General features: G+C 48.6%; 10 protein-coding genes across 10 annotated transcripts; 5 read left to right on the plus strand and 5 right to left on the minus strand.

Moving 5' to 3' along the window:
- Positions 1–1181: 1181 nt before the first annotated feature.
- Positions 1182–2631, plus strand: N7455_010651 (alpha/beta hydrolase; the record flags this gene model as incomplete). Its single annotated transcript, XM_065606497.1, has 4 exons — positions 1182–1361; positions 1424–1562; positions 1611–1719; positions 1776–2631. The coding sequence occupies 4 exons, from the start codon at positions 1182–1184 to the stop codon at positions 2629–2631; spliced, it is 1284 nt and encodes a 427-aa protein (XP_065460460.1).
- An 865-nt stretch (positions 2632–3496) lies between these two features.
- On the plus strand, positions 3497–5246 carry N7455_010652 (cytochrome P450; the record flags this gene model as incomplete). Its single annotated transcript, XM_040953128.2, has 5 exons — positions 3497–4261; positions 4311–4607; positions 4666–4776; positions 4851–5017; positions 5075–5246. 5 exons carry the CDS (start codon positions 3497–3499, stop codon positions 5244–5246), a joined length of 1512 nt encoding a protein of 503 aa, XP_040816617.2.
- A 385-nt stretch (positions 5247–5631) lies between these two features.
- Positions 5632–6021, minus strand: N7455_010653 (uncharacterized protein; the record flags this gene model as incomplete). Its single annotated transcript, XM_040952980.2, has 1 exon — positions 5632–6021. One exon carries the CDS (start codon positions 6019–6021, stop codon positions 5632–5634), a length of 390 nt encoding a protein of 129 aa, XP_040816633.2.
- Positions 6022–6868: 847 nt separating this feature from the next.
- Positions 6869–8473, minus strand: N7455_010654 (BAR and SH3 domain-containing protein; the record flags this gene model as incomplete). Its single annotated transcript, XM_040952921.2, has 4 exons — positions 6869–7741; positions 7800–7916; positions 7978–8295; positions 8360–8473. The coding sequence occupies 4 exons, from the start codon at positions 8471–8473 to the stop codon at positions 6869–6871; spliced, it is 1422 nt and encodes a 473-aa protein (XP_040816378.2).
- A 1221-nt stretch (positions 8474–9694) lies between these two features.
- N7455_010655 (S9 family peptidase) lies at positions 9695–12193 on the minus strand (the record flags this gene model as incomplete). The annotated part of the gene is made up of 6 exons (XM_040953075.2): positions 9695–10239; positions 10303–10877; positions 10943–11605; positions 11661–11767; positions 11825–12040; positions 12188–12193. The coding sequence occupies 6 exons, from the start codon at positions 12191–12193 to the stop codon at positions 9695–9697; spliced, it is 2112 nt and encodes a 703-aa protein (XP_040816456.2).
- A 343-nt stretch (positions 12194–12536) lies between these two features.
- On the plus strand, positions 12537–14638 carry N7455_010656 (DNA helicase ZGRF1-like domain-containing protein; the record flags this gene model as incomplete). The annotated part of the gene is made up of 2 exons (XM_040953089.2): positions 12537–14071; positions 14124–14638. The coding sequence occupies 2 exons, from the start codon at positions 12537–12539 to the stop codon at positions 14452–14454; spliced, it is 1866 nt and encodes a 621-aa protein (XP_040816508.2). The 3' UTR covers positions 14455–14638.
- A 275-nt stretch (positions 14639–14913) lies between these two features.
- On the minus strand, positions 14914–16267 carry N7455_010657 (class I SAM-dependent methyltransferase; the record flags this gene model as incomplete). Its single annotated transcript, XM_040952937.2, has 3 exons — positions 14914–15620; positions 15776–15892; positions 16183–16267. 3 exons carry the CDS (start codon positions 16265–16267, stop codon positions 14914–14916), a joined length of 909 nt encoding a protein of 302 aa, XP_040816403.2.
- An 844-nt stretch (positions 16268–17111) lies between these two features.
- N7455_010658 (putative nuclear migration protein (ApsA)) lies at positions 17112–23208 on the minus strand (the record flags this gene model as incomplete). The annotated part of the gene is made up of 3 exons (XM_040952890.2): positions 23095–23208; positions 22240–23022; positions 17112–22172 (listed from the first exon to the last, which is right to left on the minus strand). Exons 2-3 carry the CDS (start codon positions 22708–22710, stop codon positions 17112–17114), a joined length of 5532 nt encoding a protein of 1843 aa, XP_040816475.2. The 5' UTR covers positions 22711–23022; positions 23095–23208.
- A 481-nt stretch (positions 23209–23689) lies between these two features.
- Positions 23690–24756, plus strand: N7455_010659 (U2-type spliceosomal complex subunit CWC24; the record flags this gene model as incomplete). The annotated part of the gene is made up of 2 exons (XM_040953136.2): positions 23690–24229; positions 24292–24756. The coding sequence occupies 2 exons, from the start codon at positions 23690–23692 to the stop codon at positions 24754–24756; spliced, it is 1005 nt and encodes a 334-aa protein (XP_040816600.2).
- Positions 24757–26709: 1953 nt separating this feature from the next.
- On the plus strand, positions 26710–27752 carry N7455_010660 (DUF3431 domain-containing protein; the record flags this gene model as incomplete). Its single annotated transcript, XM_040952972.2, has 3 exons — positions 26710–26957; positions 27028–27648; positions 27704–27752. The coding sequence occupies 3 exons, from the start codon at positions 26710–26712 to the stop codon at positions 27750–27752; spliced, it is 918 nt and encodes a 305-aa protein (XP_040816509.2).
- Positions 27753–27760: the final 8 nt, after the last annotated feature.

Below are 27760 nucleotides of genomic sequence, written 5' to 3' on the forward strand. Positions count from 1 at the left end.
TTGCCTGTATGATATATATTATATCTATCTATCTCCATCGAATACGATTGGAAACGAATTGAATTTTTCTAACCATTACTATTTCTCCTCGAGATGGGGGTAAATCCAACAAGATAAATACTAAGATATACGAAGTAGCATGCAGCAGATATAAATTCCTCATATACCAAGTCAACGATATATATATTGCAACCAGTAAGTGTTTAATCTAGGTCCAAAAGGTTTCATCTAAGCTATTCTTCAATGGGGGCTGTTCAAGGCCGATTGATAGAATAGATACAGATCTTCGCTCTTAAGTTGCCCCAAGTTTGCTTCTGTATAGTTGGATATTTGTAGTTTTAAGCTCATGGGTTCCTTGGTACTAATAAAATCGCGGCAAAAGATATGCGAAATTTACATAAATTGTAGGTAAATACCTCTTCTGAGGCCGAGTTGAGCTAGATCTAGACAAAAATTGTGTATAGTCTTTTTAGGCAATGCCCCCCTTAGGCTACTCGGGGTTCATCAGGGTCCATTAGCACAGTTACTATGTCGATACAGTCGAGGCTGTACAAAACTGACCCTACTCCTACTATGCTATGCGACAAATATACCCAGCTAGTAGTTGTTGACACCATAGGGTGAATGTATAATTCTCCGAAAACCACCGACTTGGCGTCCAATCTCTGTGTAACGTTTCGCTCGGGAAGACTGCATGTTTCACAAGAACGTGAAGGCAAATGAAATAACAGTGATTATGCCCGACCACGCGGATCTACCCGAAAAACAACGGTCTATAGCATAGCTGACACACGTGGTTTCGTGAAGGTGTGTTGGTCTATTGATATGTCGCGCACACACTGACGCTTATAGAAAAAGATGCGCAAGGTTTCACAGAACAAGTATATTAGTTCACTCAACATAATCAACCTCATATCCTACAGAAATGTTGTGCTACCAACCTTCATGGTCAATCCGTTTGATCAGATGGAGCATGTGAGGCGGATGAGGCAAAGCCAACAATGGGACTACTCTACTGAGTCTATCGCGCTATGTTTATCATCCTCCGGGATTGACACCGGGATTTGGTAATTGGCTAAGCTTTAGACTGTCTTAATATGGTATTTAAAGCGGTAGTGATCCGAGACCGAATATACAAGTCTTTCTAAATTTTGCACGCTATGGCAGACAATCTACCCACCATGTTCACAGTAACGGAGCATGTGATTGATGCGCAATACATCCGTGAATATCCAAATGCAACGATTTCTCAAGATTCCCCTTTGAAGCTTGTGGTGAAAAAGTATACACCTATTGACAACCCAAACCCCCAGCCAGGCGATGTGACTATCATTGGGGCGCATGGATGCGGGCTTCTAAAGGCAAGTGCACAATCTATTGCTTATATAATGATGGATATTGCTAACTAAGGAGAGGATTCAAGGAACTTTACGAGCCGTTATGGGAAGAAATTCTCGTGCAAAGTAAACAGCAAGGGTTTCGGATCGGATCAATATGGATTGCAGATGTGGCGAATCTAGGTGCTAGCGGTGTTGTAAATGAGGATCTGCTCGGTGATGATCGTGAGTGCATCTTCTTCAACATTTGAACCTCACGGCTAACTGGTACAGCGTCATGGTTTGACCATCCTCGTGATATTCTACACATGATCAATCACTTCCGCCATGAGATGCCGAGGCCCATCATTGGTGTAGGGCATAGTATGGGTGCGACTCAACTGTATGTTGCTCGAAGCGAGAGGGCAAAGTGACTCATGCTAATATCTCACTCACTAGCGCTCTCTTGTCGCTTTTACATCCCCGTCTCTTCACATCGCTTGTCCTAATCGAACCACCTTTTAACGGAAGTCTCTCGATCGTCCAAACATTTGCACTCCTCTCAATTAAGCGACGAGATACCTGGGCATCTAGATCTGAAGCCACCAAATCAGCCACTAGGTCGTACGCACGATGGGATCCCCGTGTCCTGAGGCGGTGGAACGAGCATGGATACCGCAGTTTACCGACAACCATTTACCCGCAGACAGACGGGGAAGTGAAACCCACTAACGGACCAGTCACTTTGACCGGCTCAAAATATCAAGAAGCCATGCTCTTTCTTCGACCAAACTTCATGGGCCACACTACTTCAGTACTAGCAGACTCCGCAAAAACGCCACCGCATGACCCCCTAATGTACCCCGACATTATTGACCCTCCAAACCCATCCATGCCCTTTTATAGAAGCGAGGCTATCATTGTGTTGAAGATACTCAAACACATCCGACCGCCTGTCTTCTATCTGTTTGGCGGAGAGAGTCCGGTATCAACACCAGAGGATCAGGCTCTAATGCTCGAGAGGACAGGTGCAGGATTTGGGGGAAGCGGCGGAGTGAAACACTCCCAAGTTAAGACGGCAATTATATTGGACTGTGGTCATATGGTTCCGTTCGAAAAGGTGGGTGAAAGCGCTTCTCTTGTTGGGAGATGGGTTGGCCAGTCTGTACAGAGGTGGCGGAAAGATGAACTGCGAGTGCACCAGAAATGGACTAATCAGTCAACAAGGGAGGCGCTGACTGCGCCCGCTAAATGGAGACCCATGCTGGAGGAATTTTTCAAGTCTCAAGGGCGGACAGAGAGGTGGAAAATCTAGTAATATTCATGTACTTGGGTTGATTTTAGTTACATGGCTTACTTGCCTATATTTATTGCTTCTTACCATGAGTTCACAGACTGCGTATGATACTACTTTTGGCAGGGTCTCAACTTTTTCTTAACTATACGTGCGGGCCTCATGTTGCTTAGCTGCGTTGGTGTCAATTCAGCGGCGCAGATATAGAGTATATAGCCTACGAAGAAAACTGCCAGCATGAGCAGGTATAATCTACAAGCTAGACAATAATGTTATGCCTGCATTATGTGCACTTGGTCATCTTACGAGAAATTAATTATAAAGATAATACCAACCAGTAGAAACCCTAGGACACAGTTGACTGGGCCAGTGGTCGGATTAGTGCTGGCCTGGAGCTAAGATCAACAACACAAGTCGCACGGAGTATTAGATCCCCTTTTCGCCACTCGCACAGCATGAAAAGCTACGAAGGATCCGCCTGGGAGGTTTTTCTGTGGTTACACGTTGCTCGTGGTCAGCATGCATAGATATGCTTGTGGACAATATGTGAGGTTACACTGGTATCTATTACCTCAAAAGCAGGAAAGTCACACCCAGAAGGGTGAGGCACATAGCCGATTATACTTGACATATGAATGACTTTCGAGAATCCACAAAGATTCCCTCAATGTATGAAGGCCGGATCAAACGGCAAACGGCCTGTGGGCAGTTCCCAATTTGAGTATGCTGTGGCCTATAAAGATGTGTTCAATATGTATCCCTCCCTCTCCTCCAGGGCTAATGCCATACAATTGGAATAATATAAAGTCGAACTTATTCAACCTCTCTCTGTCTTGTTCAAGATTCTCATAATCACACTTTAAATCCACAGTTATTTACACGAAAGATGGTCTCTCTCACATTGGACATATCCGAGTACCTGCTCTTGCTGGTAACCGCAGCTCTTGCGTACACAGGCACCAAAGTTATTTATCGCCTATACTTCTCTCCACTGGCTGGATTTCCAGGCCCACGCTTGGCAGCAGCAACTAGCCTCTATGAGGCTTATTTCGACATTGTGAAAGGAGGCAAGTTCATGTTCGAGCTTGAGCGTTTACACGACAAGTACGGTCCTATCCTCCGCATCAACCCTCACGAGATACATATCAAGGATCCTAGCTTTTACGATACCGTCTACGGCGGGCCATTAAATAAAAGAGACAGATTGCCCTCGTTTATTCAAACTGGATTGCCCCTAGCAACCTTTGAGGCTGCGCCACATGGTCTTCATCGTGAGCGGAGGAAATTATTGAGCCCTTTCCTTTCAACACAATCGGTTACAGCGCTCCAGCCTGTCATTCAGGAAAAGTTAGATCTGGTTTGTAGCCACCTGTCAAGAAGGGTTGGCACAGGAGAGGTTCTGGACTTGCACTCTCTCTTTGCTTCTTTCGCCATAGACGTGATGTCTACATATATACTTGGCCGCGCGTATTCTTATGGGTACTTGGACAAGGCAGAGATAACGGATGAATGGAAGACAAATGTGAACAGCATCTTTGAGGTGCTGATTCAGATCCGGCACATTCCATTCATCTTCAGACCGGCACGCAAGTTTCCTAAGATTGCCGCCTGGTTGTTTCCCAATTTTTCTGGGATTCATCAATTTGAAAAGGTATGTGTGGTCATTATCTGGTGCTAGAAATATACTGACAGTGGAATAGAGAAATCATGAAAGTGTGAAGGCTGTGTACGAAAATCCAGATGGGGAGTCGATGATATCAACTGTACTCTCCAACAAGAAACTACCTGCCAAGGAAAAAGAACTCGACCGACTGGACAATGAACTACATTTTTTGTTATTTGCTGCAACTGATGCGCCGACTCAAGTAATGGCAATCACTTTGTTCCATCTCCTTTGGAATCCAGAAACATATCAAAAGCTCAAAGACGAGTTAGATGAGGCTTTCCCCGTTCTGTCCGATGCGGACTGGACTAAGCTAAAAAGTCTTCCCTATCTGGTAAACATCATCAATGCTGTCATGTTCTCATAAATTATACTGACGATGACCTTACAAGTCTGCTGTGGTGAAAGAAGGTCTTCGGATTTCCGCCGTTGTGACATCAAGGCTTCCGCGTATTGCACCAGATGAAGCTTTACACTACGGAAAATGGACCATTCCACCCGGGGTATGTCTTCCCAAGGCTTATATTTCTTCTGTCCAGTCCCCTAATCTTGTTTTCCTGTTAATATGTTGATATAGACGCCTGTTGCTATGACCATCCATTCCGTTTTACGAAACCCTGAAGTATATGCCGAGCCGATGAAATTCATCCCAGAACGCTGGATGGGCCCTGCTGAGGAAGTCCGTCTATTGGATAAATACTTTGTTCCGTTTGCGAAGGGAAATTCAAGTTGCATGGGTCAAAGGTAAGTAGTTTCTTGTTTCCTTACTGGTTCCAGACCGGTGACGCTGATATATATTAGTATGACCTACTCGTGGCTACATGGCGTGATAGGCACCGTGGTACGCAAGTTCCAATTGGAGCTTCACGAGACAGATGAGAAGAATGTTCACATTGTCCGAGATTGCTTCAATGGACAGACAGCTCCTGGGCTCAATGTGATTAATGTCAAGGTGGCCAAGGAGTTCAACTAGAATGTTCTGCTACCGTGTGAATCATTGATATCTTTTGCGTCTTGATTCAGACTTCAATTTTTATGTCATCTAGTTTCAGTATTCATTCAGTCGCATCTTCTCGGCTTTAACATCTGCTATCTTTCCGCAGTAACATGAAACTTCATGAATTTACACCTTTCCCAGAGTAAACTCTTTCTTTTAGTTTTAACTACATGATTCCTTTTTGTATATAGAGGCATGGACGGGAAGGGCATGGAAGAAAGACTGTGACATGCATTACCTCTCATGAGAGAATTACTGAAACTTGTGATATTGTAGAAAACAAAACCCAAATCAATATAATAAGAACCAACTAAACAAAACTTACCTCAGAACCACCACCAATCCACGTTGTCGTCATGCGCTAGGTCCTAGGCCCAAAAACATAATCCCGATCAACTGAAAGGCGTCTGGCGGCAATCTCCTTACGGTAGTGCTCAGCAAGTCCGATAACCATAAGAACCCAGCCGCGCTGGGTAAGGTCCTGATCACAGTTTATAACTGGGAACGAGATATAAAGCCCCTGTTGGTGGTGCAAGGCATCGTAATGGGTGACCTCGCAGTCTCCAGCGCGGCAACGGTCAGCCACAAGATCCATCAACTCCTCATCAGCTAAGAGGCGGTCCTCAACGAAAAGCTTCACCGATACCCACCACATCTCGGGCAGGGTGCTGAGGTCCTCATAGTGAGGCTGGCCGTCCGAGAGGAAGATAGTACGGGTGTGCTTCAAGGCTTCTCGGAGTACTGGATCCATAGTCTCGAGGGATGCAGTAGGTTCGGTCTAAATATGTTCAGCTGTTGGGGGAGTTTGGGGTTTGCTTTGTTTTTGATGAACCTGTAATAGGGAAACGTGTTCCTCTGATGGTTGAGACTAGACGAGGGATCTCGAGGCTATTTAAATACGAAGCAGCAAGACAATTAACAGTTCTATCCAGAGGCCGTCTTTGATTTAGTTGAGAACAACGTCTTTCACACCCTTGGAGGTTGTTACAATGCCTTTTACCGATCAGTACTATAACACCCGATATCTAAATATAAATTATAATGAACAAAGCCTCGAAGCTTTTCGCTGTTTAGGGTTCAAGTGAAGAGCCAAAGAGCAAAGTCTCCATGTTCAAATTGGACTTGGATATCATTTTGATCATATCAAATTTAGTAAACAATATATTCTTCAAACTTTGGGAATTGCAAACTTGATCGTTGCGGTGATATCTTCTTAGTAGCCTTAACACCAGATGCAACGTCCGGTCTGATATAATCTTGCCGGGATGGAAGTATCCAGTATGCAGCCATGTGAGACTCGACAAAATCAGGCAGTTTATGCGTAAATGAGAATGATTAAGTTATGACAATGAAGAGCATGTGCAAAAAGAATTTTCGATTTCACTTCGTTTTCCATCTTCCCCAACAAAAAGGGAGGAGAACAAATACCAAAGGGGTAGGTAGCCATAACTACAAATCAGCATACCAGCAGGACAAGAGTTCATTAATCGTGTAGTTAGATACCAGGGTGGGGGTTGACCCGCCAAAGAAACCCCAATGCGTCGTTTTAATGCATTTTCAATAGGCCGAGGCCTCTCCGGAGGTTCCAATGCCACCCATTACTCAACATAGTTGGCAGGGAAAGGTCCCTTCTGCCCTCTCAACTCGCCCTCCCACCAATCGTCCGTGCTATTGGTCTTTCGCATGACGCGAATGCGGTCTCCTTCTCGGAAACTCAGATCGCCATTTCCCTGCCCATCAAAGTCATACAGCGCCGTGACAAACACGGGACGAGAAGCTGCCGGCGGTGGTGGCGGGGGCTTCTTCTTCCCTATGGCAGCAGCCATGGGTGATACCTTGGCCTGGAAAACGTCTATGTTCGGGCCGGCGGGGGATCTCACCACACCTGATGGAACGGGAGTGGCTTGTGGGGTCGGCAAAAATGCGGGACGAGGGGGCTCGAAGTAGTCGCCTCCCGTCGAGAGGGGCTTTGATCCTGCGGTGTTTCCGACAGGAATTGCGCTGCTCTTATGGCTAATTGTTGACAGGGGCGGAGACGGAGGATATTCTGGTACACAGGGTGTCTGGCTCGACGATCCGGGTGTTTGTGATCCCCGGCGGAAAGAAGCCGAGAGGGAGCTCGATGAGGCAGTACTGTGGATGCGATTTCCAATTGAGGGGCGTTTCTTATTCTCCTGGTCGGCTGCGGCTCGTCGCATGGCCTTTCCTTGGGTTAGCGAACCGAATGTTTCTATTTCGGTTTGCACGGGCTTGAAGGCAAACTCCCAGTCCTGGACAACTTGTTCCATGGCTGGTGGCGGAGAAGGGAATCCCTCTTCTTCGCAGTAAGTGTGAAGCACTGTGTAATAGTGCGCAAGCATGCGATTTTGGATCTCGACCTGTGCTTCAAGGATGAATGGCGTCAGGGAGAATATGAGAGCAATTAATGTTGGGAGTCGCTGTCGTAGATCGTGGTCGGCAGCTTGGTAAGCCTGGATCGCAATTAGTATTACTTGTTCTATGAGTAGTATTGGGCATTTATATTTGTACCTCTTTGTTATTGGCGAGTTCGATTTCCGCTTTGGCGAGGCTCACATTTTCGCGATCGGTGCGCTTCGGCTTTTTCATGAGGCTATCAACACGTGCTTGGGATATTTCAAAATCGGTCTAAAGATTGGGACGTTAGCCACAAGTAACCCACCAAGAGCTCTCATTCTTCATTGTGTACCTTCTTGTCATTTCGCTTTTTGATCGTCTTTTTCATCGGCGCAAGGGATTCCTTCGCTTGTGCAGCCGGCCCTGACATGCGGGTATCGACAGCACCGAGTTCATCGATGAGATCAGTTCGTAGCTCGTCATATTCCTTCCGCAGTCTGTTGGTCCGGGCTAATCTGCCGGGGTCTGTATCAACGGCTTTGTGGTTGGACGGGGTTTCTGAGGAGCCAATGATAGGACCGTAGAGGCCGTCGAATTCATCGACAAGGCGACTCTGGTAAGTTGCGATAGAGACCCAAGCATCACGCCAGGCTTGAGTAGATTCCACGATCTGATAAAATAACACGTATCAGGAAATCGGACAGAACGCGCGTCATCGGGGTAACATTGTCTACCTTGCCCAAGAGCATATCTGCATCGTCAAAATCTTTTAGAAGCACAGCAATTTGGCTGTCATCTGCAGACGACTTTGTCGTCATGCGACCAAAGCGCCTTGACATGTTCTGCATGTTGGGCGATTGGGGGAGCTGTCAGAAGCTCGAGGGGAACACGAAACGGGGAGAGAGGAGTGATAACAAAAGTATCGCCACACGGGCACAGTGTATGAAACCAGAATAAAATTTAATTCAAGTCAATATTATTCAATGCCAGAATTCAAATGTAAAGTGATGGAGAAGGAAAGAAACTTGGAAGGGGGCTCAACGTCCCCTCATGACACATAACTCGGCCCCAACCTTGGAAAGGGTTTCAGCCTTTCATGCGGCTCTCTCGCCCCACGGCCCCCCTCCCCCTCCAAAGTCATTGACATTTCGGGAAAGTGGTATGTTCATCAACGCCCATAACCGCTTCTCCACTCTACATCATCCATGGATATTGAATCAGGGGTAACGGCCGTCTTATTTATCTCATACCTCAATATGGAGCACATGGGCCCCTATGACAAGGATAGTACGCATACCATTTAAGGGGGCGATTAGCTTGTGCTCGAGTTCATTGAAATTACAATATAAGAGACGGTAAAACAAAATGTAAACATTGAAATTGATATTGATGAACCCATGGATGAATGAAGTTAACCTGCTGATATCAGAACTCTATCTGATCTCACGTGATCTATGTTTACATTGCAACGTTGCTCGTTAAAAGTTTCATCGTAGATATTATTTTGTCTTCAATCATAATTCAATCATATCCAATATGTAGGATGTAAGGCAACAGTGAGCGCTGAAACAACTTCCTTCTATTCCGGGTATAGCGTCCTCACCCACCCCGTTTGGGTTTAGCGCCCCGGCGCATTTGTACCGGCTATCTATAGAACACCATTCGCCCTATCCTTAGCGAACGACTTATGTTGTATGAAGTATAGAACAAACTACCATCCATATTTTTCAAAATCGGGATGATTTGGGTTAAAAGGTGGATCCAGTCGAGCTCGGTTGTAGCATTGGGAAAAATTGTAACTCCTTTTTAGTTATAGTCTAGTAGTAGTTATCTCTCAATTATTCGAGGTTGATTCTGACGATATAGCTGCCAAATTTCAAATTACAATCTCAAGGATTCAAATTTTATTGGTGGCATCTATAGCAAGCGTAAGGAATAAAAAGTGTCCGATTCTTACCAACATCGAAGTTATTACATATTCCATAAGCCCGTGTATTGCGTATCATGAATTGAATCTTAACTATGAGGCGACTCACTTCCCGGGCACGAACCACATTATCGCCACGGGCTCAAACATCCTCTGTATCCATCTTCAACAAACCTTTCTTCCACCATTTCTCCTCCTCCTCCACAGCCGTTATCCGACTCTTCGCCTGCCGGAATCCATGCCCTTCTCCGTGGAAAACCACCAACTTAGAATGACGACCAGCCTTTGTCATCATTTCGACCATTTCCTCTGCCTGGTTCATAGGAACGACCAAATCCTCGTCTCCTTGAAGCAGCAATAGTGGTGCAGTGATTTTATCTGCCTTGAGACAGGGGCTGCGTTCGCGGAAAATGCGGTTTTTCTCAGCTTCATCCGCACTAGGATCAAACAGCAAGGCGAATGCGTAATGGCTCTCGAATTTATGAGTATCCTCACAGAGAGCCTTGACATTGCCTATGCCGTACAGAGAGTTACCACCGGCGAAGAGATTGGGGTAATCACAAAGAGCTTGGAGTACGATGTATCCGCCCGCACTTCGGCCGCGAACACCGACTCCGTTTTGGTCAATTCGGCCAGTGGATGCCAGGTATGACACACAGCTAGCAGCGTCTGCTGTATCAAGGATCCCTAACGATATTTGGTTAGCATTGGGAGGGAATTAATCTGCCATGAGAGGGGTGGAATTCTTACCCCATTGCCCATTCAAATCATCGCGATACGCTCTGCCGTATCCGGAACTGCCTCCATAGTTTACCCAAACAACAGCATAGCCTCGAGAAGTCCAGTATTGGTCCGTGATACTCAGGCCGGTTCCGGTTTGGGCCGTTGGTCCACCATGGACACAGACGATCAAAGGTGGCAGCGCTCCAGACGGCGGCTGATAATCCGGGTTCTGAGGAGGGTAGAAGATGGCATGCGCCACTCCTTCCAAGCTCTTCCCGTGGACTCTTGGAAAAGAGATATGCTCTGGCTTGGAAACAAGAGAACTTGGCATGGGGAGCTCGGAAGCTACCTTGAGTGTATTGAGCTTGACGGTGTCGGCGATGTCCAATGTAAAAACAGTGTTGAAGCTTGTCTCACTAGATCCGAGAAGGGCTATTTTTGTGCTTGACAGGGGATTATCAGCCAAAACAATTGTGTCTGTCACTGGCAGATTCATGTCCTGCCAGGAGTCGTTCGACAAATCTATCAGTATGAAGCTCCATCGAGCATTCTTTGTGTACGACGCAATCATTGAAGTTGGAGTTAAACACACGTATGTGCAGCTAGCAAAGGAAAATATAGGTTAGCCATCAATTTAACAGCTACCTCGAGTCAAAATCAAACGTACTTTCCTAGACGCCAGTCTGGCTGCGAAAATTCCACTTCTTCCAGGCCATGCAAGGCGATCCGTTGGCATTCCAAGGTGTCGACGTGAGACCGATAGAGCTGCCAATACCCCGAACAATCGCTCGTGAAGTACAATGTGTTATCAAAGCCCCATCGTGGCTGGCTAACACTTTCTTTCTTGGGCACGCCAGACACGTGGTTAACGTCTGTGACCTGACCATTGTCCCACTTAGCCACATACAGGCGGGCTCCTGTCCAAGGCATGTCCGGATGAGACCACTGCATCCAGCATATCCGGCTCCTATCAGGGGAAAACTGGGCAGCGCTGTAGAAGTCATCACCAGAGGCGACGTTGATTATCTCTTTGGATTTCACGTTTACCGCGACGAGTCGGTTCCGGACTTCCGACGGCAAGGGCTTGGAGTGGTCCTCTTCGATCGCCAAGATCCATCCAGAATCTGTCTGATCATCTGACAAAGAACCTATAGCGGAGGTGCACGCATAACGGAGAGCAGTGCTTGTCTTGGTGATCTGCTCAACATGACCTGTGGAGGGATCAAGTTTATGCAAATCCTGTGTCTCCCGATCAGAAAAGACGACATGTCCATTGAAAGCGATCATGGACGCGCCGCCATATTCATGAACTTTGGTGCGAGCGTCATATCTAGTAACTTCTCATTAGATCTGGGTTCATACATGACTGGATTTTGAGTATGTACTTGGCCGGTAGGATATCGCGTCCTTCACTACCAGAGTATTCGACAATGCAGCCTCGTCCCTGCTCTTTGGGTCGACCCTCAATGACATAAACCTTCGCATTGGATACCTAGAGAGGTCATTAAAATATTTCAATCTAAGCGATCATGATATTCATTGAACATACTGCGATGGATTCAAACTGAACACCGTCAGCGCCAAGCAAGGTAGAGCTGATCGGACTCTTCCATTGGCCGAACGGAGCTGTGACGGGAGTACCCATGGAGATCGTAGTAGCTGGATTATTTTGCTGGATTGGTCGAGTCGATACTCTTGTTGAGTATTGGTATAGGTGTTGACTTTGTGAGGGGAGGTTTGAAAAAGAAAAACTACCCCGCAGAGACTGCAATATTGGTGAGGCTGACCAGGTGTCAGCGGAGGTTCAATCGAAACGAGTAATCAGAGTGCTAATTCAAAATTCCAGTATAGAGAAGATATTGATATATTCAAGTATAACAACTAAGGCATGATCACTCGACTAACCTCTCACCCGCATCTCTAATATCCTTCCAAATGTATTCTCGACGTGTCTTTTTTGTTGTCTTGTTTGGTGTCTTCTAGTCTGATTTTTTTTTAATGTCTGAGCTTACTCTTGGAAGAACTTGCTCCCAGTCCTATCAATGAGGTTCTCATGAAGACGACATTCATAAATATCTGTCAAATAGATGTCTTTATACGTCTATTTCTCAATACTGATGCCTGAGGCCTACAAACTTAGCTCTTGCTTATCAGCTTATCGCGTTTTCCACTTTCAACGCGAGACCGACCAACGCGACCAAAACTACATTTCGCGACATCCAATGCAGCCATGATCAAATCAGGTATTCAACAATGCTACCATGATGTCTACGCCGTCATCTTCTACGCGTCTTCCCCCGGCATCCCCGCAGGTCACTGCCTCAGTGGTGAAGTTTCGCTGCCTATACACTCACGACCTACGCCGCAAATCCAAACGGTGGCACGATGGCTACCTACGATATCATAAGTTCAACAAACGTGTCATGGTCTACGATGACCAGGGTAATTTTATAGGTGACCACCACTGGCGATCCTCCGATGAAGTCCAAGATGGCGACGAAATGGAGCTGGACAAAGGAGTACTGATTGAGGTCACCGAGAACATGGGCACAACCGAGACGGACATCACGACCCTTTACGAGAAAAAGATATCTAGCCAGGGTTCGCCGCAGAACAAAGATCCTGTGTCCCAAGTTCCTCGCGCCTCTACCTACGCATCAGCCTCCGCCTCAGCCTCCGCCTCAACCTCCGCACCTCTTCGTTCCTCCGCCTCCTCCCAGCCATTTCGCTCTCTTAACGATTTGCTGGGCATTAAAAGAACTCCAATTAGGCATTTAGTGTCTCCATACGAGTCAAGGAATCCTCCACAACCAGCAGCCTCTGGCAATCAGGAACCTGAGCGCCCACCGAAGCGACAGAAGACATCTTCGGTGGTGAATCGAAACGCCGAGAAAGGCTCGCAAGCTCAGAGTGAAGTCATTGATTTGACGGATTCGACCAATTCAACCCAGGGGCTCCCCGCGAAGCCAAGGTCAAAACAAGTGGTAAAAAAGCTACCCAGAGCCGGGGGTGATTCTACGGCCGATGTAGTCTCGGCAGACTGTGAGCAGAGGTTGACAGTTCCGCCAAAGCAAACTCGGCCACAAAGACTCAACCCTCCTTCAATCTCAAGGGTCTCTGTTTCAACTGGATCTGAACCGACCTCCAATCTACTACCACCAGAGGAGGTAGTCCATACAGCCACTAAGAGTGTCCAACCACCAAGACCCCTCGGTCCTTCATCGAAGGGTCCTCTTCCCAGTTTACACGCAGAAGCAGAAATATCCGGACCTCAGGGAAACTTGCGCGTAGAGCAACCGTCACTCAGCCGCGAAAATCAGTCGAGACCTGTTTCACGTCCGATCCCACCACAGAGTCCTGACCCGCCGACGGTTTCAAGAACCTCTCTCCCAATTGCACCCAAACAGTCGTCTGCTACTCTACCTACACCACAGCCGCCAGTACGTGTAGTGAGCAATTATGAGAAACCTATTGAATCTACGAACAACCAAACTTCCACCAACGTTCCACCTCCAGCCGACGTTTCACCCTCAGTCAACGACCCACCCTCAGTCAGCGTCCCACCCTCAGTCAATGTCTCATCTTCAACGAAGATGCCACCTCCATCGCGTCCATCCTCGGCACTGTGCCCTGGAGCACCTACGACAGCTCTACGCATGGGAACCGGAAAGCCACGCAGGAAACTGATGTACAGTGCTCTATTGCCCAGCACTTCACGAACTCCATCGCCAGCGACCTCGGATACACCGCCTGCTAGTGCAACCCGTGAACCCCCCACAAATATCCCGGAGCAACAGTTAGTATGTGCCCACCCATTAACCAAGATTGTGATATTGATTCCTGTATAGACTAGCCGCCGGTCCAGATGATTCCTCAATATCAAACGAAGAGTTTATGCCCTCGACGTCTACACAGTTTATCTTCGACGAGATGATAGATGGATCAGGGTTCAAATCGTCCTCCGCGATCAAAAGGCTAACTGGGAAAAGATCTCTTGATTCACCCTTGCGCAAATCGATATCGGACCCAACTGCATTGACTGCCCGCCAAAGCCGGGCAGGAGAATCATTCCACACGGCCAACAAGGAAAGTGAGCCCAGAGAGCAAGGCCCCTGGACATCCGAGGCATTAGATTTGTTTGACTTCTGGCCTGCTGGACGAGCAAAACCAAATGATTGAAATACTGTGATTCGGTCTAAAACCTGTGCCTGAGGTTCTAAGCAACAACAAGCAGAGTACAAATCAACCCGATAACGCCAAGGACAAGCATCTTCCAAGGCTCTTGTACCCAACAAGGTCTACCACCTCGTGAGAAGCAACCGCCGAATCGCCGAAACAACCCTCGTTGACCGTGCTGTTCTCGAAACCAAGGCAGTGACCAACTTTCTGTGGTGTTCCTGCGAGAGACGGATTATTGTTCGGATTCCATTCACATGTGCACACTTTGCGAACATACTGCTTGCAACTCCTGTCGTGGAAACCCACGCATTCGTATTTACAGACTTCCCCACCTCTCTCCCCCACAACCATCCCTGACGACCTCAATGACACGAGTGAAAATATGATAGAGACAAAGATACCCATTTGACAATGATGCAAAATATATCTGTACCTAGCTCATCTCAGAAATGAACAAAACTAAACCCCCTTCTTAACCAAAACCCCAGAAAGATAAGGCATAGCAGACCACTCAAAATTCCTCTCCAACTCAACTTTCTCCCATCCCCCATCCACATCAGCCACAGCCCTCAAAACCGCCTCGGTATCCCTGTCCAAACAACAATCCCCAAGAAACCAACTCCACCCAAGAACCTGATAGATACCCTGCACAACCCGCCCAACAATCGACCCCTTCGCCCGTCGCCACGGGTTAACAACATGCTCCGTAACAAGCAACCGCCCACCAGGCCTAAGCATCCCATACAACTCACCCACCGTACGCTCCATCTCGGGAACAGAGCACAACACCCGCACGCACAGGATCGTGTCGAAGATGCCCGCGCGCGGGTCGGTATCGTACGCATCCACAACGCCCGTGCCCGTCGCCCGCAATGCGGGGATCAGTTCGTCGGCTGCTACGCCTGTAGGCATGATGTGGTACTTGGGTGAAATGTTCTCTGCGAGCGCTTTTTCGCGGATCGTGGGATGGAGGCTTTTGCATGGCTCGGCGCCGTATAGGGCTGTTATGGCTGGTGAGGTGAGTAGTGGCATCTGTGTGCCTGTGCCTGGCCCGATGTCGAGGACTATTCCTGAAGCTGTGCGGAGTATTGGAGGGATTAGGGCTGAGGAGCCGACTGGCTCCGGGATTTCTTTGTTGTTTGGGTCGGATGACATTTGGCGAGGTGCTGTGGTGGTTTGGTTAGGATTTGTGTTCTTATTTGTATCGTTGTATATTGTTTATGGGGAGTTGTTTTTGTTCCCTCGTTGTATTGCAGAAATTGCTAAGAGCAGAGGCTCCGCTCTGGGTTTGTTGATGATAGATGTGGTGGCTGGGACTCACAGGTGAACTCGATCCAGAATCTTCCGAATGCTTCATCACGGAGTCTCCCCGTCTGGGTAATTGGGGCAAAGAGCTGGCCATTTTTGAAGACTGCTTCGGCACATACTCGAATGTAGTCTGTGATATTTCAGTTAGCAATGGGCTAGTTTATAGGTCAAAGATGAGAAATTGGTGCTGATATGAGGAATGTGTAGTAATATATCATGTGCAACGATATACCAGACAGAATACAGGGAGAGTCCCCTCGAAAGACAAAAGATGATATGAAAAATTGATATAACATAGGCAGATTGATACAGTATATGGCAAATACGCAAATACAAGGAGAACAAAAGCACATCCACTAGCGTTGAGTGCGATATATTGAGACCAAAGCCATTCGGTGTTTGTTCGGCGTCTGTACTTACGTGACATCGCCCAAGTCATGATATGTGCTGGCTCGAACAGTGCGAGCATTCGCCCGATAAACAGTGGGGGTGTTTCGGTCGACATAATGGTCAAAGAAGTTCGAAACCTGATTTTCCCAACTCCAATGAATGCTAAGAGGAGAGAATACAAGAGAAGGTTTATAAAGTTAGGGCGCGCATGTCGCTCACGTGACTCGTAGGCTTTTTGCGGGGATTTCGGCGTTTGAAATCAGTCACATCTGTGATCTGAAGATCACCAATGAACGAATATCAATGGCATGGTTATTCCAATGGATTATTGTATCGTTTAACGATTAAAACGCCTTACGAAATCGAAAGCAATTAGGCACAATCCAACAAAATTGAACATAGACTAATAACTAACATCCTGGTCTGGTGCAAATCGCACAAATACTCAAAAGATGGTCACACCGGAAGAAAGAGCGGAGCCTATCAGTACAAAGACGACGGCATGTAGTGATCACAGGAATTATCAACATAAAATGAGAATATAGGAAAAGAGCAGGCTCAGATTGGAAGACACGTTCCAGCTGGACGTAATGATTGAACGAAGGACAGAGACAGAAACAATAGGAGAGTTGAGATCTGTAGGAAGAAAAGAAAGAAAAAGATCGTAGGTGAAGAGAAGGCGAAGGAAGTTGGGGTGAAACTCAGGGAGTTTCGAAGCCCAAGAATCCAGAATCACCAAAGAGTACATAATTCAGTTGACGTCTCGGTTTTGAGGTAAGAGGTATTCCACGTTGGCGTGAAAGAAGTTAAAGTCGGAAACACTATTAGAAGAGTTGCTGGTTGGACAAGAGACAGAAGAAAAGGAGACTCGTCGTCATTATCTTTATAAGTGACTCGAGTCTGGGTTGAGGGCCTGCCCACAAACCCTACGAACAAACGCCAATTTCATATGACGATGTTCAGTGATGGTGGGGTGAGTGGATGCGGTTGACCCTCGGACTGTATCGACTGGTGCGAGAAAGAGAGCCAACATCGTGTTTTCCGTCGCAACAGGCGCGGACATTCTCGAGTCGGTCTTGATCCTGGGTTTCGACCACATGTCTCAGGTCGTCGGCACTTTCTTGGCCATGAAGACTCTCGTTGTGGATACTAGGAGATTGACCGTGCCGTCCCTTCAAGCTTGCGATGGATCCGCGAATCGAACTAGAGATGGTACTAAGTCTCGACGAAGAACGTTGGCGCTCATCAGGAACTTGCAACGACGAGTTTGGCACAGGAGAGCTGAGCGCCGGTGATGCACGCCCACCGAGAGTCCCGGAAGATCGCATGGACATCGCCGAAGCCGCTCGCCGCTGTTGCTTGGATGCTTGACGAGCGGTGCGGCTATTGTAAGAAGAGAACGACATTCGTGCTGTCTGACGAGAACTAGACCGGAAGCTAGGGGGGTTGAACTCGTTGATATCGTCGAGGGTTACGCTGTTATTGTCCTCGCAGTTGTCGTTGGTATCCCTCAAAAGAAGGTAAGACAACGCGTTAAACCATGTCTCGTGCCTCTGGCTTGTCGTAGCCGTAAACCGAACTCGTCGACCAGGACTGACAACTTCCAAGCTCCTGCAGTGAAGACCGGGAGGATACGGGTTGTCATCGGCAACCACTCGAACAGCCTCAATAGGCACACTCTTGGTACGGAGCTCACTCTTTCCAGCAGTTTGTGGGTCCTGCGTACTCCAGTACAGAGTACGGGTGTATGGGTGAACCCAGAAGTATCGTCTGTGCCGTGTTGTGGACATATCCGATGAGCCGGTCTTTCGAGTGTACTTCCAAAGGAATTCACCAATCATGGTTTGAGTAATCGCCTGGATCATGCGCGGATCCGTATTAGGTCCATAGCCGCCAGGCATGGGGCCAGCGTGAGGGGCCATATTGAAACGCTCCTCAAGCTCAGACGCGAAAGACGACACTGAGGATCGTCGAGACATCTGGCTTTGACTTCCCCTCCTCATTCTGGCCTGAGATGAACCGGTTCTTGAAGAGCTAGCCCGCGCAGCATGTTCGCTTGGCGTAAGGGGGCGCTGGGAGTTCATGCGATAGGCGGAGGCAGGTGCCAAAGGAGGCCCCATGACAGAGGTAGGAGATGGCGGGGCCAAGTCGGTGGGCCTCTTCTCGGCTGCTAGGATAGCTTCCCGGTGGTCGACAGGCAGCGGGGGATGACTGGCACCAGATGTCTGACTGGCGGCACTGGGAGGCCGGCGGGAATTGGGTGTTGTTGACTTGGCAGACTGAATTTGTGAAAGGCGAGGTCGTATCGGAGCCTTGGGTGTCACGTAAGGAGATGCAGAAGTTGTAGTGACTGAGGCAATCTCGCGTGAGTTGTCAGTCACCTGGCTGTCGGAAGATAGCGGGCGTGCAGACACACGATCCATAAGAATTTGATCTATCTGCTTGGAGGATAGGATAGTCTGGGATCCTTGATCCATGCTCACTGAACTAGATTGCTGTCTAGCAGAGCGAGTAAGGGCATTGCCAGAGATATCGTTCAAGGCCAGTCCAGTACCAACGAGCTGATCACTATTAGCTGTACTGGTACGGCTACGAGTAGCGTCAGTAGGCTGGTCTTCGTGGACAATTACAGCGGCCCCTACGGCCTTTGACTCAGTCGACTCGGTTTGAGTGGATAAATCTGACACCGTAGGGACGACAAATGGCGTGGACTTCGCTGGATGAGTCTCCACGGAGCGCACGGAGGAGAATGACAGTGGCGGCGTGGGCACAAGGCGGGGCTTTGGAATAACAGGCTCCGTGTATGCTGGATCGAGGCTAGAGATAGTCAAATTCGGTACCTCACGTTCACGCTCAACGTGCTTGATCACATCGACGTATTGAATAACAGGTGGTTCCGGTTCAGGTACAGTTGCTTTGACTGGTTCCGTGGTTTGAGTGGTGATCGAAGAGAAAGTCAATTCGGGCACCTCACGCTCACGCTCAACGTGCTTGATAACATCAACGTATTCAATCACAGGCTCTGCTTTGGCGATGGTTGCCTGTACAGGGGCAGTGGAATGGGTGTTGATGGAAGAGAACGTCAACTCAGGCACCTCGCGCTCACGCTCAACGTGCTTGATAACGTCAACGTATTCGATGATCGGCACCGCTTTAGCAAGAGTTGCGTGCACAGGCGCAGTGGACTGAGTGGTGATAGAAGAGAAACTTGACTCTGGCACTTCACGCTCACGTTCAACGTGCTTAATGACATCAACGTATTGAATGACAGGCGGTTGCGGCTCAGGAACAGTTGCTTTGACTGGCTCGGTGGTTTGAGTGGTGATGGTAGAAAAGGTCAATTCGGGCACCTCAAGCTCGCGTTCGACGTGCTTGATAACATCAACGTATTGAATCACAGGTGGTTCCGGTTCAGAAACAGTCGCTTTTACGGGCGTAGTGGATTGAGTAGTGATCGAAGAGAAAGTCAATTCGGGTACTTCAAGCTCACGCTCGACGTGTTTGATAACATCAACGTATTCAATCACAGGCTCTGCTTTGGCGATAGTTGCCTGTACAGGGGCAGTGGAATGGTTGTTGATGGAAGAGAATGTCAACTCGGGGATCTCGCGCTCGCGCTCGACGTGTTTAATTACGTCGACGTATTTGATGACGGGTTCTGGCTCAGGAACAGTTGCCTGGATTGCCTGGACAGGTACTGTCGACTGAGAAGCGACAGACGAGAAGCTCAACTCTGGTACTTCAGGCTCGCGTTCAACGTGCTTGATCACGTCGACGTACTTGACGATAGGCTCCGGCACAGCAACTGTTGCCTGGACAGGGGAAGTTGACTGAGTCGTGATGGAGGAGAAGGTCAGCTCGGGCACCTCCGGCTCGCGTTCCACGTATTTGATAACATCGACATGCTTGATGATTGGTTCAGGTATGAGAACCGTAGGTTGAATGGGATTAGTGGTTTGTGATGAAATTGAAGATATCGTCACTTCCGGCACTTCCGGCGGGGGCAGCTCATACTTCACAGGTGCAGTGGTGCCTCCAGTGATGTATGAGACACTAAGATCAGGTCGCTTAGGTGCAGAGGGCGTAGTTTCTTGGGAAGAAACATCCGCCATGCCCATATCGGGTAGATCAGGAGTTTCCTTCGTTTCCTCGACGATCTCCCGGTCTGATTGGGTTTCCTGGGGCGCAGCGAGAGCATGCGGCAGAACAGCTCCTGCAGCCACACCAGCAGCTCCAGCAATAATGCCAGTGCTGATAGAAGGCGTGGGTTCCCAAGGTTCAGTCATAACACCAGAATCGACCATTGCGGCCTTAGGGGGTGCATCCAACATTGCATCCGAGGGTCTCCGTGAACCTGACGCAGCCTCCATGCGTGGTGTCGAAGCCTGGGAAGTTACTTCATCGTCCTCGGCGCTGTCGAACTCTGCAAGTTCTGCAAAGAGGCTCTGGCCCTCTTGAGCTGCTGGCACTGGCGCAAAGCTGGGTGCTGCGGATTCACGTGAACTCGAAGGTCGACTGGTCGATGCGAATGTGGCCTCTCCAGATGGACGAATGCGACTTGAAATGCTGCGTTTGGACTTAACACGGGGTCGGGAGATGTTCATTTGGCTTGGAGAGCCGAAGGCTCTATCATATTCTTCCTCGTCGGAAGATGCGGAGGCAGTGCTATTATATGAGGTGCGGTCGCGAGCTTTGGCCATCACCAGGGAAGAAGGCACTCGGCGGCGAGGAGTTGTCTGTACGTTGGTTTCCGTCTCGGTAAGATCTGCCGAATCACTGCTGTCATCCGCCATACTTTCAACACCAGTCTGGAATGCTTCGCTCTCAGTTGCGGTTGCCCGCTCGTTCGCTGTTTCAAATCCATCTTCCGCCTCGGTAGCTGTCTGATAGACGTCGCTAGGTCCATCGGGAGAGACCGAGCGAGGGCGGCCCCTAGTTGACACGTCCCTGGTGTGGATCTGGGTAGGACTGATTTGGCCGGCATTGTCTTCCCAATCAGTGTCGTGAAGCTCAACAAACGATTTCTCTTTGCGGCCTGCGCCCAAAAGATCTGGGCGGGGAGGCTTTCGGGACGAATCCGTCTTTGTCTTCTGGCGTTTGCTGGCTCCGTTTGGCGCAGTGCTCTCACGGCGGCGTTGTTCAACTTCATCCCGAGCATCTTGTAACATGCGCTTGAGTTCGATTTTTTCGGTCTTCTCGCGGTGAATTGTGCTCTTAAGGTTCTGGATCATGCGATGAGCATGGCCGAGGGAGCTCTTCAAGGTTTCCGATTCAAGATGGCCATGTCGAGGAGTGAACTTGTTAGGGGATGGTGGCGGAGAGCTTTCAGGTGTGATATTCTCGGGCTCATCGCCCTCGTTGTCATATGAAACATCCCTCGAGCTCTGGTTTTCATGGTCCCGGAGCCTCATGGCAACTGCCTTAGCCAGTTCTTGATTTTGAGACGTCATTTCCATCAGTTTCTTTTGGAGCGCGGACTTTTCCGCATCGCCAGAAGTCAAATTCCGTCTCAACAAGTGGATTTCCGCATCATTGGCCTTCTGCGTGAGGGTGTGATCCTCAAGTAACCTCGCATTGGCTTGCCTTTGCTCCTCCAGCTCTCGTTCCATGGCGCTTTTTTCTGCATTTGACAGGGTTATCGTGCTGTTGAGCCGTTGTTCACGTTCCGCAGCATCCCTCGCAGCTGCCATTAACTCATGCGCCTGAGTTTCCAGCGCCCAGTTCTCGTCCTTGTAACGTTGCTCACTGTCATCGAGTGCCCGGATTCTTTGTGCATACCCCTCTGCCTCCAATTCAAGTCGCGATTTTTCCAGATTAACAAACTTGAGTGTCTCATCCCGTTCTGCGAGAAGACCTTGCAGTTGGCGGACCTGGGCCAAAAGGGAAGTCGAGATCTCAGTCGCAAATTCGATATCGTGGACACGGTTTGATGGTTGGTTGCGCTGCTTGCGAGAGGGAACGCTGACTTTACTAGGGGAATTTGTAGCTTGACTGGCAAACAAAGCGGGGCTTAGGGGTGACTATCAGAACTCGATGTTAGTTTGGCTAGAAATCGGACCAGAGTCAGATGTAAGAGCCAGGCAGTACCTTTTGATCGAAAGATGGCGTCCCAAGCTGAGCATCCTCCTGCCCTCCGGCAAGGCGTTTGGGTGCCAAAAATGCACGTGCCGACTCACGGCCGATCTCATTGTACTCCTTCTCCAAATCTGCAAGTTTGCGTCGCAGTTCCGGGCCCATCTCTCCCTCATTCTGCTCCTGCTCGACCTCCTTCAATTGCTCTGATAGCTGCCGCTGCTGGTCGATAAGGGCCGTTCCCAGCCTTGAAGCCTCCTCCAGTCGACGCTCCGTCTCCGCCAAGTGGGCCTCGAGGGCCCGTTTGGCCTGTGCTGGCGAAGACGCATTCAGGCTGTATAGCTGGGTATCAAAGCGATTCGGATCGCGAGGGACAGCTGGCCTTCCGGAATTCGCAACGAAGGGGTCTTCCATGGATGCAAATGACCCGGTGGCCTCGGCGTTGGATGCAGTCATTATTTGGAAATCGGGGGCCTCAAACGGCATCTGGATCCCCTTAATGACGAGGACACAGTTGCCGTTGAGATATCGGGGACTTGTGGGTTGATCTTTGTTTTGATTCTAGGCCGCGGGCATCATCCAAATCACCGCACTCGGTCAAAACTGTTGTCGCAAGATGACTTCCGTGAGATATTTGCCGAGCCGACCAGCGACTAGAGGTTGTTGAAGGGTTTTCGAGATTACCACACGCTAATGTTGATATTGATGCGATAGGCCTGGAACGGCACACCGTTGAAAGATGGTGGAAAAGAAGAGGGGGGAAAGCCCACACTATTAAAAATAACAAACACCGAGGACCTTTGGACGAATCAGTGAGCTCCCAGTCAGATTGGCCACCTGGGCAGACACGCGCGTAGAGATGCAACTAACCACAACAAAGTGCTCGGGATCTGCAGGACCTTTGGAATCGGCCTCAGTGGGTTGAATAAAGGAAGGACAAAATAACAAAGGGAAAACAAAAGGACAGCTAACTAAAAAAAAAAAGAAGGAGAAGAAAAAAGAAAGGGAGCGTAGGGAGTGATTGGACAGGTCGAGTTTGAATGACTCGGCGGGGGAGAAAAGGGAAGAGAAGAACGAGAGTGAGCGAACGTGCTGTTGTGTTATTGCCAATTGGCGCCGGTGTTTGAGATTCACGATCGATAATCACCCCAGACGGGAAGAGACGAGTCTACGATACTAGGTTATATTCTTGGATCTAAATTGGGACCTTCAAATTTACTATAAAACTGTAAAAACAATAGGAAGTGCTGATTCGACAGGTTCCTGCGTGTGTTTTGCTGCGATTTTCACTATCAAACGCGTCCCAAAGTGAGGAGGTGGTTTGTATTGTTTGCATTTGTCAGCTTAGTCATTTCTCGACCATTCGATAGTTATCCAATCTTGGAAATGCGCGCATCTTTAAAATCGATCTAACACAATTGCTTGAACATCTACGACTGAACCTCACCAATACCCAACCCACAATATGGCCGAAGAAACTGAATTCACAGACGCCGTGCCCCAAGTCGCTTTCAAGAAGCGCTCCAAGGGAAAAGCCAACTTCCGCAAGAAGCCCGCGACGCCACCTCCTGCTTCTGACTCCGACTCCGACTTTGTATCATCCGATGACGATGAAGGGCGGCGGATCAAGAGACGACGCAAGAATGCAGCTGTCACCGCATCATCCACATCAAATGCGACAAGGAAACAGCGCCCAGAAAACGGACCTACCACCGCGGTTCCCGCTCCATTGACCTCCAGCAACGATGCCACGAAGGCTTCCAACTGGTACGATGAGAACCTGAGCGAGAAGAACTTATTGGGCACAACTCGGGAAAAACCAGTCTCCTCTACCTCAGCGCCGGACGGAACCTACAAGGGCGCCGCCAACTATCAATCTTTCATTCAGAAGAACCCCGATGCGCCGGGGAAATTCGGTCCTGTCAAAGCGGCGACCAACGTTAGAACTATCACAGTGACTGATTTTGCCCCCGATGTGTGCAAGGATTGGAAACAAACTGGCTACGTGAGTTACTCCCTCGCCTCCATCTGTCTATTGTGAATCGATACTAATTCGTCTAAATTTAGTGTGGCTTCGGAGAAAGTTGTAAATATCTCCATTCTCGCGAGGCATACAAGGCAGGATGGGAGCTAGACCGTGACTGGGAAGTCAACACCAAGGGCAAACAATTAAGCGGGCGAGTGGTTTCACAGCGAAAAGGCGCGGGCAAAATCGCCGAGGAAGACGATGATGACGACGAGGATGAATTGCTAGAGAGCATCCCATTCGCTTGCCTCATCTGCGTGAAACCATATCGAGAACCTATCATCACCAAATGTGGGCACTATTTCTGTGAAGCCTGTGCCCTGCAGCGGTATCGGAAAACCCCGTCGTGCGCTGCCTGCGGCGAGGGAACTGGGGGTGTCTTCAACGTCGCAAAGAAGTTGAATACTTTGCTGAACAAGAAGCGGGAACGTGCGCGCAAGATCCGAGAGGAGGCGATTGCAAATGGGGAGGAAGTCAGCGACGAAGAGGGTGATGAGAGTGATTAGAGGGGAAAGATCTCCGTGTAGCATAATATAAGCAAAAGAAGCAGCTGGACTGCAGCACTTTCCCTCTGGGGACATTTGAATGTATCATAACTTCTCGATTTCACTGTTGGGTTATCTCCATGACCATGACCTCAAAATGGAGTTTTTCACATGTGTTTGCAACGTAGACAGGAAAGCATAGCATGCAAACCAGCTGGTTCCAGGACTACTTTGCAGTGTATAAAATAGAAGTGGCGATATTTTGTAGCAAGAGTGGGTGGCACTATATGTATACCTAGGTCTCTCTACCTGGGGCCTGTGTGCCAGAGGTGTGACCATTCACCAGATTAAGTCATGGTGATTTCCTTCCCGTACCACTATGACAGCCATACGCTAGTCCAAGCCAAGAGTAAACACCCAGATTAACAAGATCAAAGCCAAGAAATAATATCGAACATGCGGCATGCAAATGTTCAGCATAGTCGATATCCCTCCGCGACTCGACTCCGAGGACATACTCGTGGACATTATCCACAAGATAGTTGAGATGACGCATACAACATAATAAAAATGCGCCCGGGCGTTCTAAATAGCTCGCTTGAACACACCCCGCTTGAGTTAATCAAGACTCGTTATTGTCAAGTGCAAACTGCCCGTACGTGGCGCAATATACTCACTGACTAACATCATATTAGGAACTGATCTACTCCGTGCCCTCAGAACATTCATTTCTGTCCCTTGACTTATATTGCATCATCGAGCCTCTGATCCCATGCGCCCAGAGACGTTATTGCGATACAGATTGCAATGCCGCTGATCGGCCAATGCTAATTCTGTCACAGCCACACACTGCAATCAGGGAACCCACATGTACCCTGAATCTTTCACGAGTCCGTGCACCTATGAAATCATACTCAGGAATGCTAACTAACTGTTTCCATGTCTTCCCCAAGTACCTACATATCTTGGTAGGCTGTGCATCGACAAAAAGGATCAAGGCAGCCGACTAAAGGCTATTCTAACAATTTAAAACTTGCGCGCAAGCGAGACAGCCCCACTTGAAATGTGAACCTATCGAATAATAGTCTGGTGGAGGAATACGTACGGTACCATTCCCATTGCAGCATCGCTTTCCCTATTATAGAAGGTTTTAGATTAGCCGTCCCAAACCCAACGCCACGTGCATTTCCGTGGTACAGGAAAAACACGCGTTGTTGCCACGGTGGATTCTAGAATTACATACGGAGCACATACTAGTATATCCAAGTTGAATGTCGTTGCCTACCTCTATACAAATCCACAAGTTCTTTACTCCATACACAAAGTAAATGGGATTGTCTTAAATTCGTCAAGCCTTGATCCCGTCCATCCATGGCTCAAGCGTAAACTTTACGGTTAAAAAGGGGCAAGCGTGCGCCCCAAGCCAAGCTTTTTGGGTTTCCCCCAACCAAAAATCAAATCAAATCAGAATAAAATCAAATAAAATCAAAATACCAAAAAACTCAAGACACAAAAACCAAAAACCCAAACGCCCCTTGGCATCAAACTAAGGGCGGCTCCCCTGAGTAGTGGCCAATGATATGACCATGACATTGTGAGAGAAAAAAAAAACGGGGGTCAAGTCCAGGAAGCTCCCCTCTTTCCAATTTCACTCTAATTCCTTTCTTTCCGCTTTCCACTTTGTACAATTTGTACGGGGTACTCTTACTCTTTAAGTCCTTACTACCTCGGCCCCCTCGCTCCTTTATTACTTCGATACCGCACCTTCCTTTTATATCGGTTTTGCCTCTTTGAATTTGCTTTCAGGGGCCTTGCTTTGGAACTTGCCCTCCTTTTTCGCATTTCTATTATACATTGGAAACAGTACCTATATATCAATGGCTTATTAGTCAATCCGCTCGACTTTGATTTCACAGCTACGGGTACATCTCCGCAGAGTCCCCGGAGTTTGATCCCTATCATTCATCATTCATAATGAAAGGCGGACTCCGTATCGCGGGATTCTGCGTCTCGTGTCTCGTCCTATTCTCACTATATCTACTCGAAGCGCATCTTCAAGACATTTGCAATCAATATCGCGCTGGCGCATACGTGGTTAATTGGCTAGATCGCAATGGCACAACTTCAAGCCCGCATGGTGACACCACGCCGGGTGATAAGGTGATTGTTATGGCGAAGCTCGAAGAAGAGCATACCGAATGGGTGGAAGAAGAGCTTCCCGAGTGAGTGCTTTTGATATCCAACACTTCGCTGAAGGTCCACAACTAATTGACTTTCTTTCTCTCCAAACAGCTGGCAACGGGCAATCTACATTGTTAACCCCTCGCACGAAACACGACTAAACCCCAACGCTCTGACGACCCCGTTCAACAAAGGCCACGAAGCCATGGCTTACTTTACCTATATAATCGATTTCTACCACACCCTTCCCTCCACCATCGTCTTTCTCCACGCCCACCGTGCAGGCTTTCTCATGGCCTGGCACGTCGATGCCCCACTCCACGACAATGTCATCGCCATGCGCAATCTAAAACTCGATTTCGTCCAACAGAACGGCTACGTGAATCTTCGCTGCAATTGGAATCCCGGCTGCAAGAACGCCCACCGCTCCAATACCCATGTCACCGAGCAGATCTGGTCGGATGTCTTCGCCGGCACGAGTACGCCTCCTTTGAATACCTCCTCGTCCACGGACCAGGAATTCGCGGGCCAGAGATATCTTCGCAAGCCTACCGAAATTGGCGCTGCATGCTGCGCGCAATTCGCGCTCTCCCGAGATCAGGTTCAGAAGCGACCGCTGGAAGATTATATCAAGTTCCGGCAATGGATTATCGACACAGAACTTAGCGACGCTTCGTCCGGAAGGGTGATGGAGTTCCTGTGGCATATCATTTTTGGGATGGAAGGGGTATAGTAAGTTATGGTCGATCGTGTTTCGCTGTAATGTTGAGCTAATTGTCTTTCGCAGTTGTCCCGATGAACAAATGTGTTATTGTCAAGTCTACGGACAGTGTTAAATTTCCCT

This window comes from Penicillium solitum (assembly GCF_028829755.1).
Source record: "Penicillium solitum strain IBT 25940 chromosome Unknown utg000008l_segment0_segment0, whole genome shotgun sequence".
Classification (NCBI taxonomy): domain Eukaryota; kingdom Fungi; phylum Ascomycota; class Eurotiomycetes; order Eurotiales; family Aspergillaceae; genus Penicillium; species Penicillium solitum.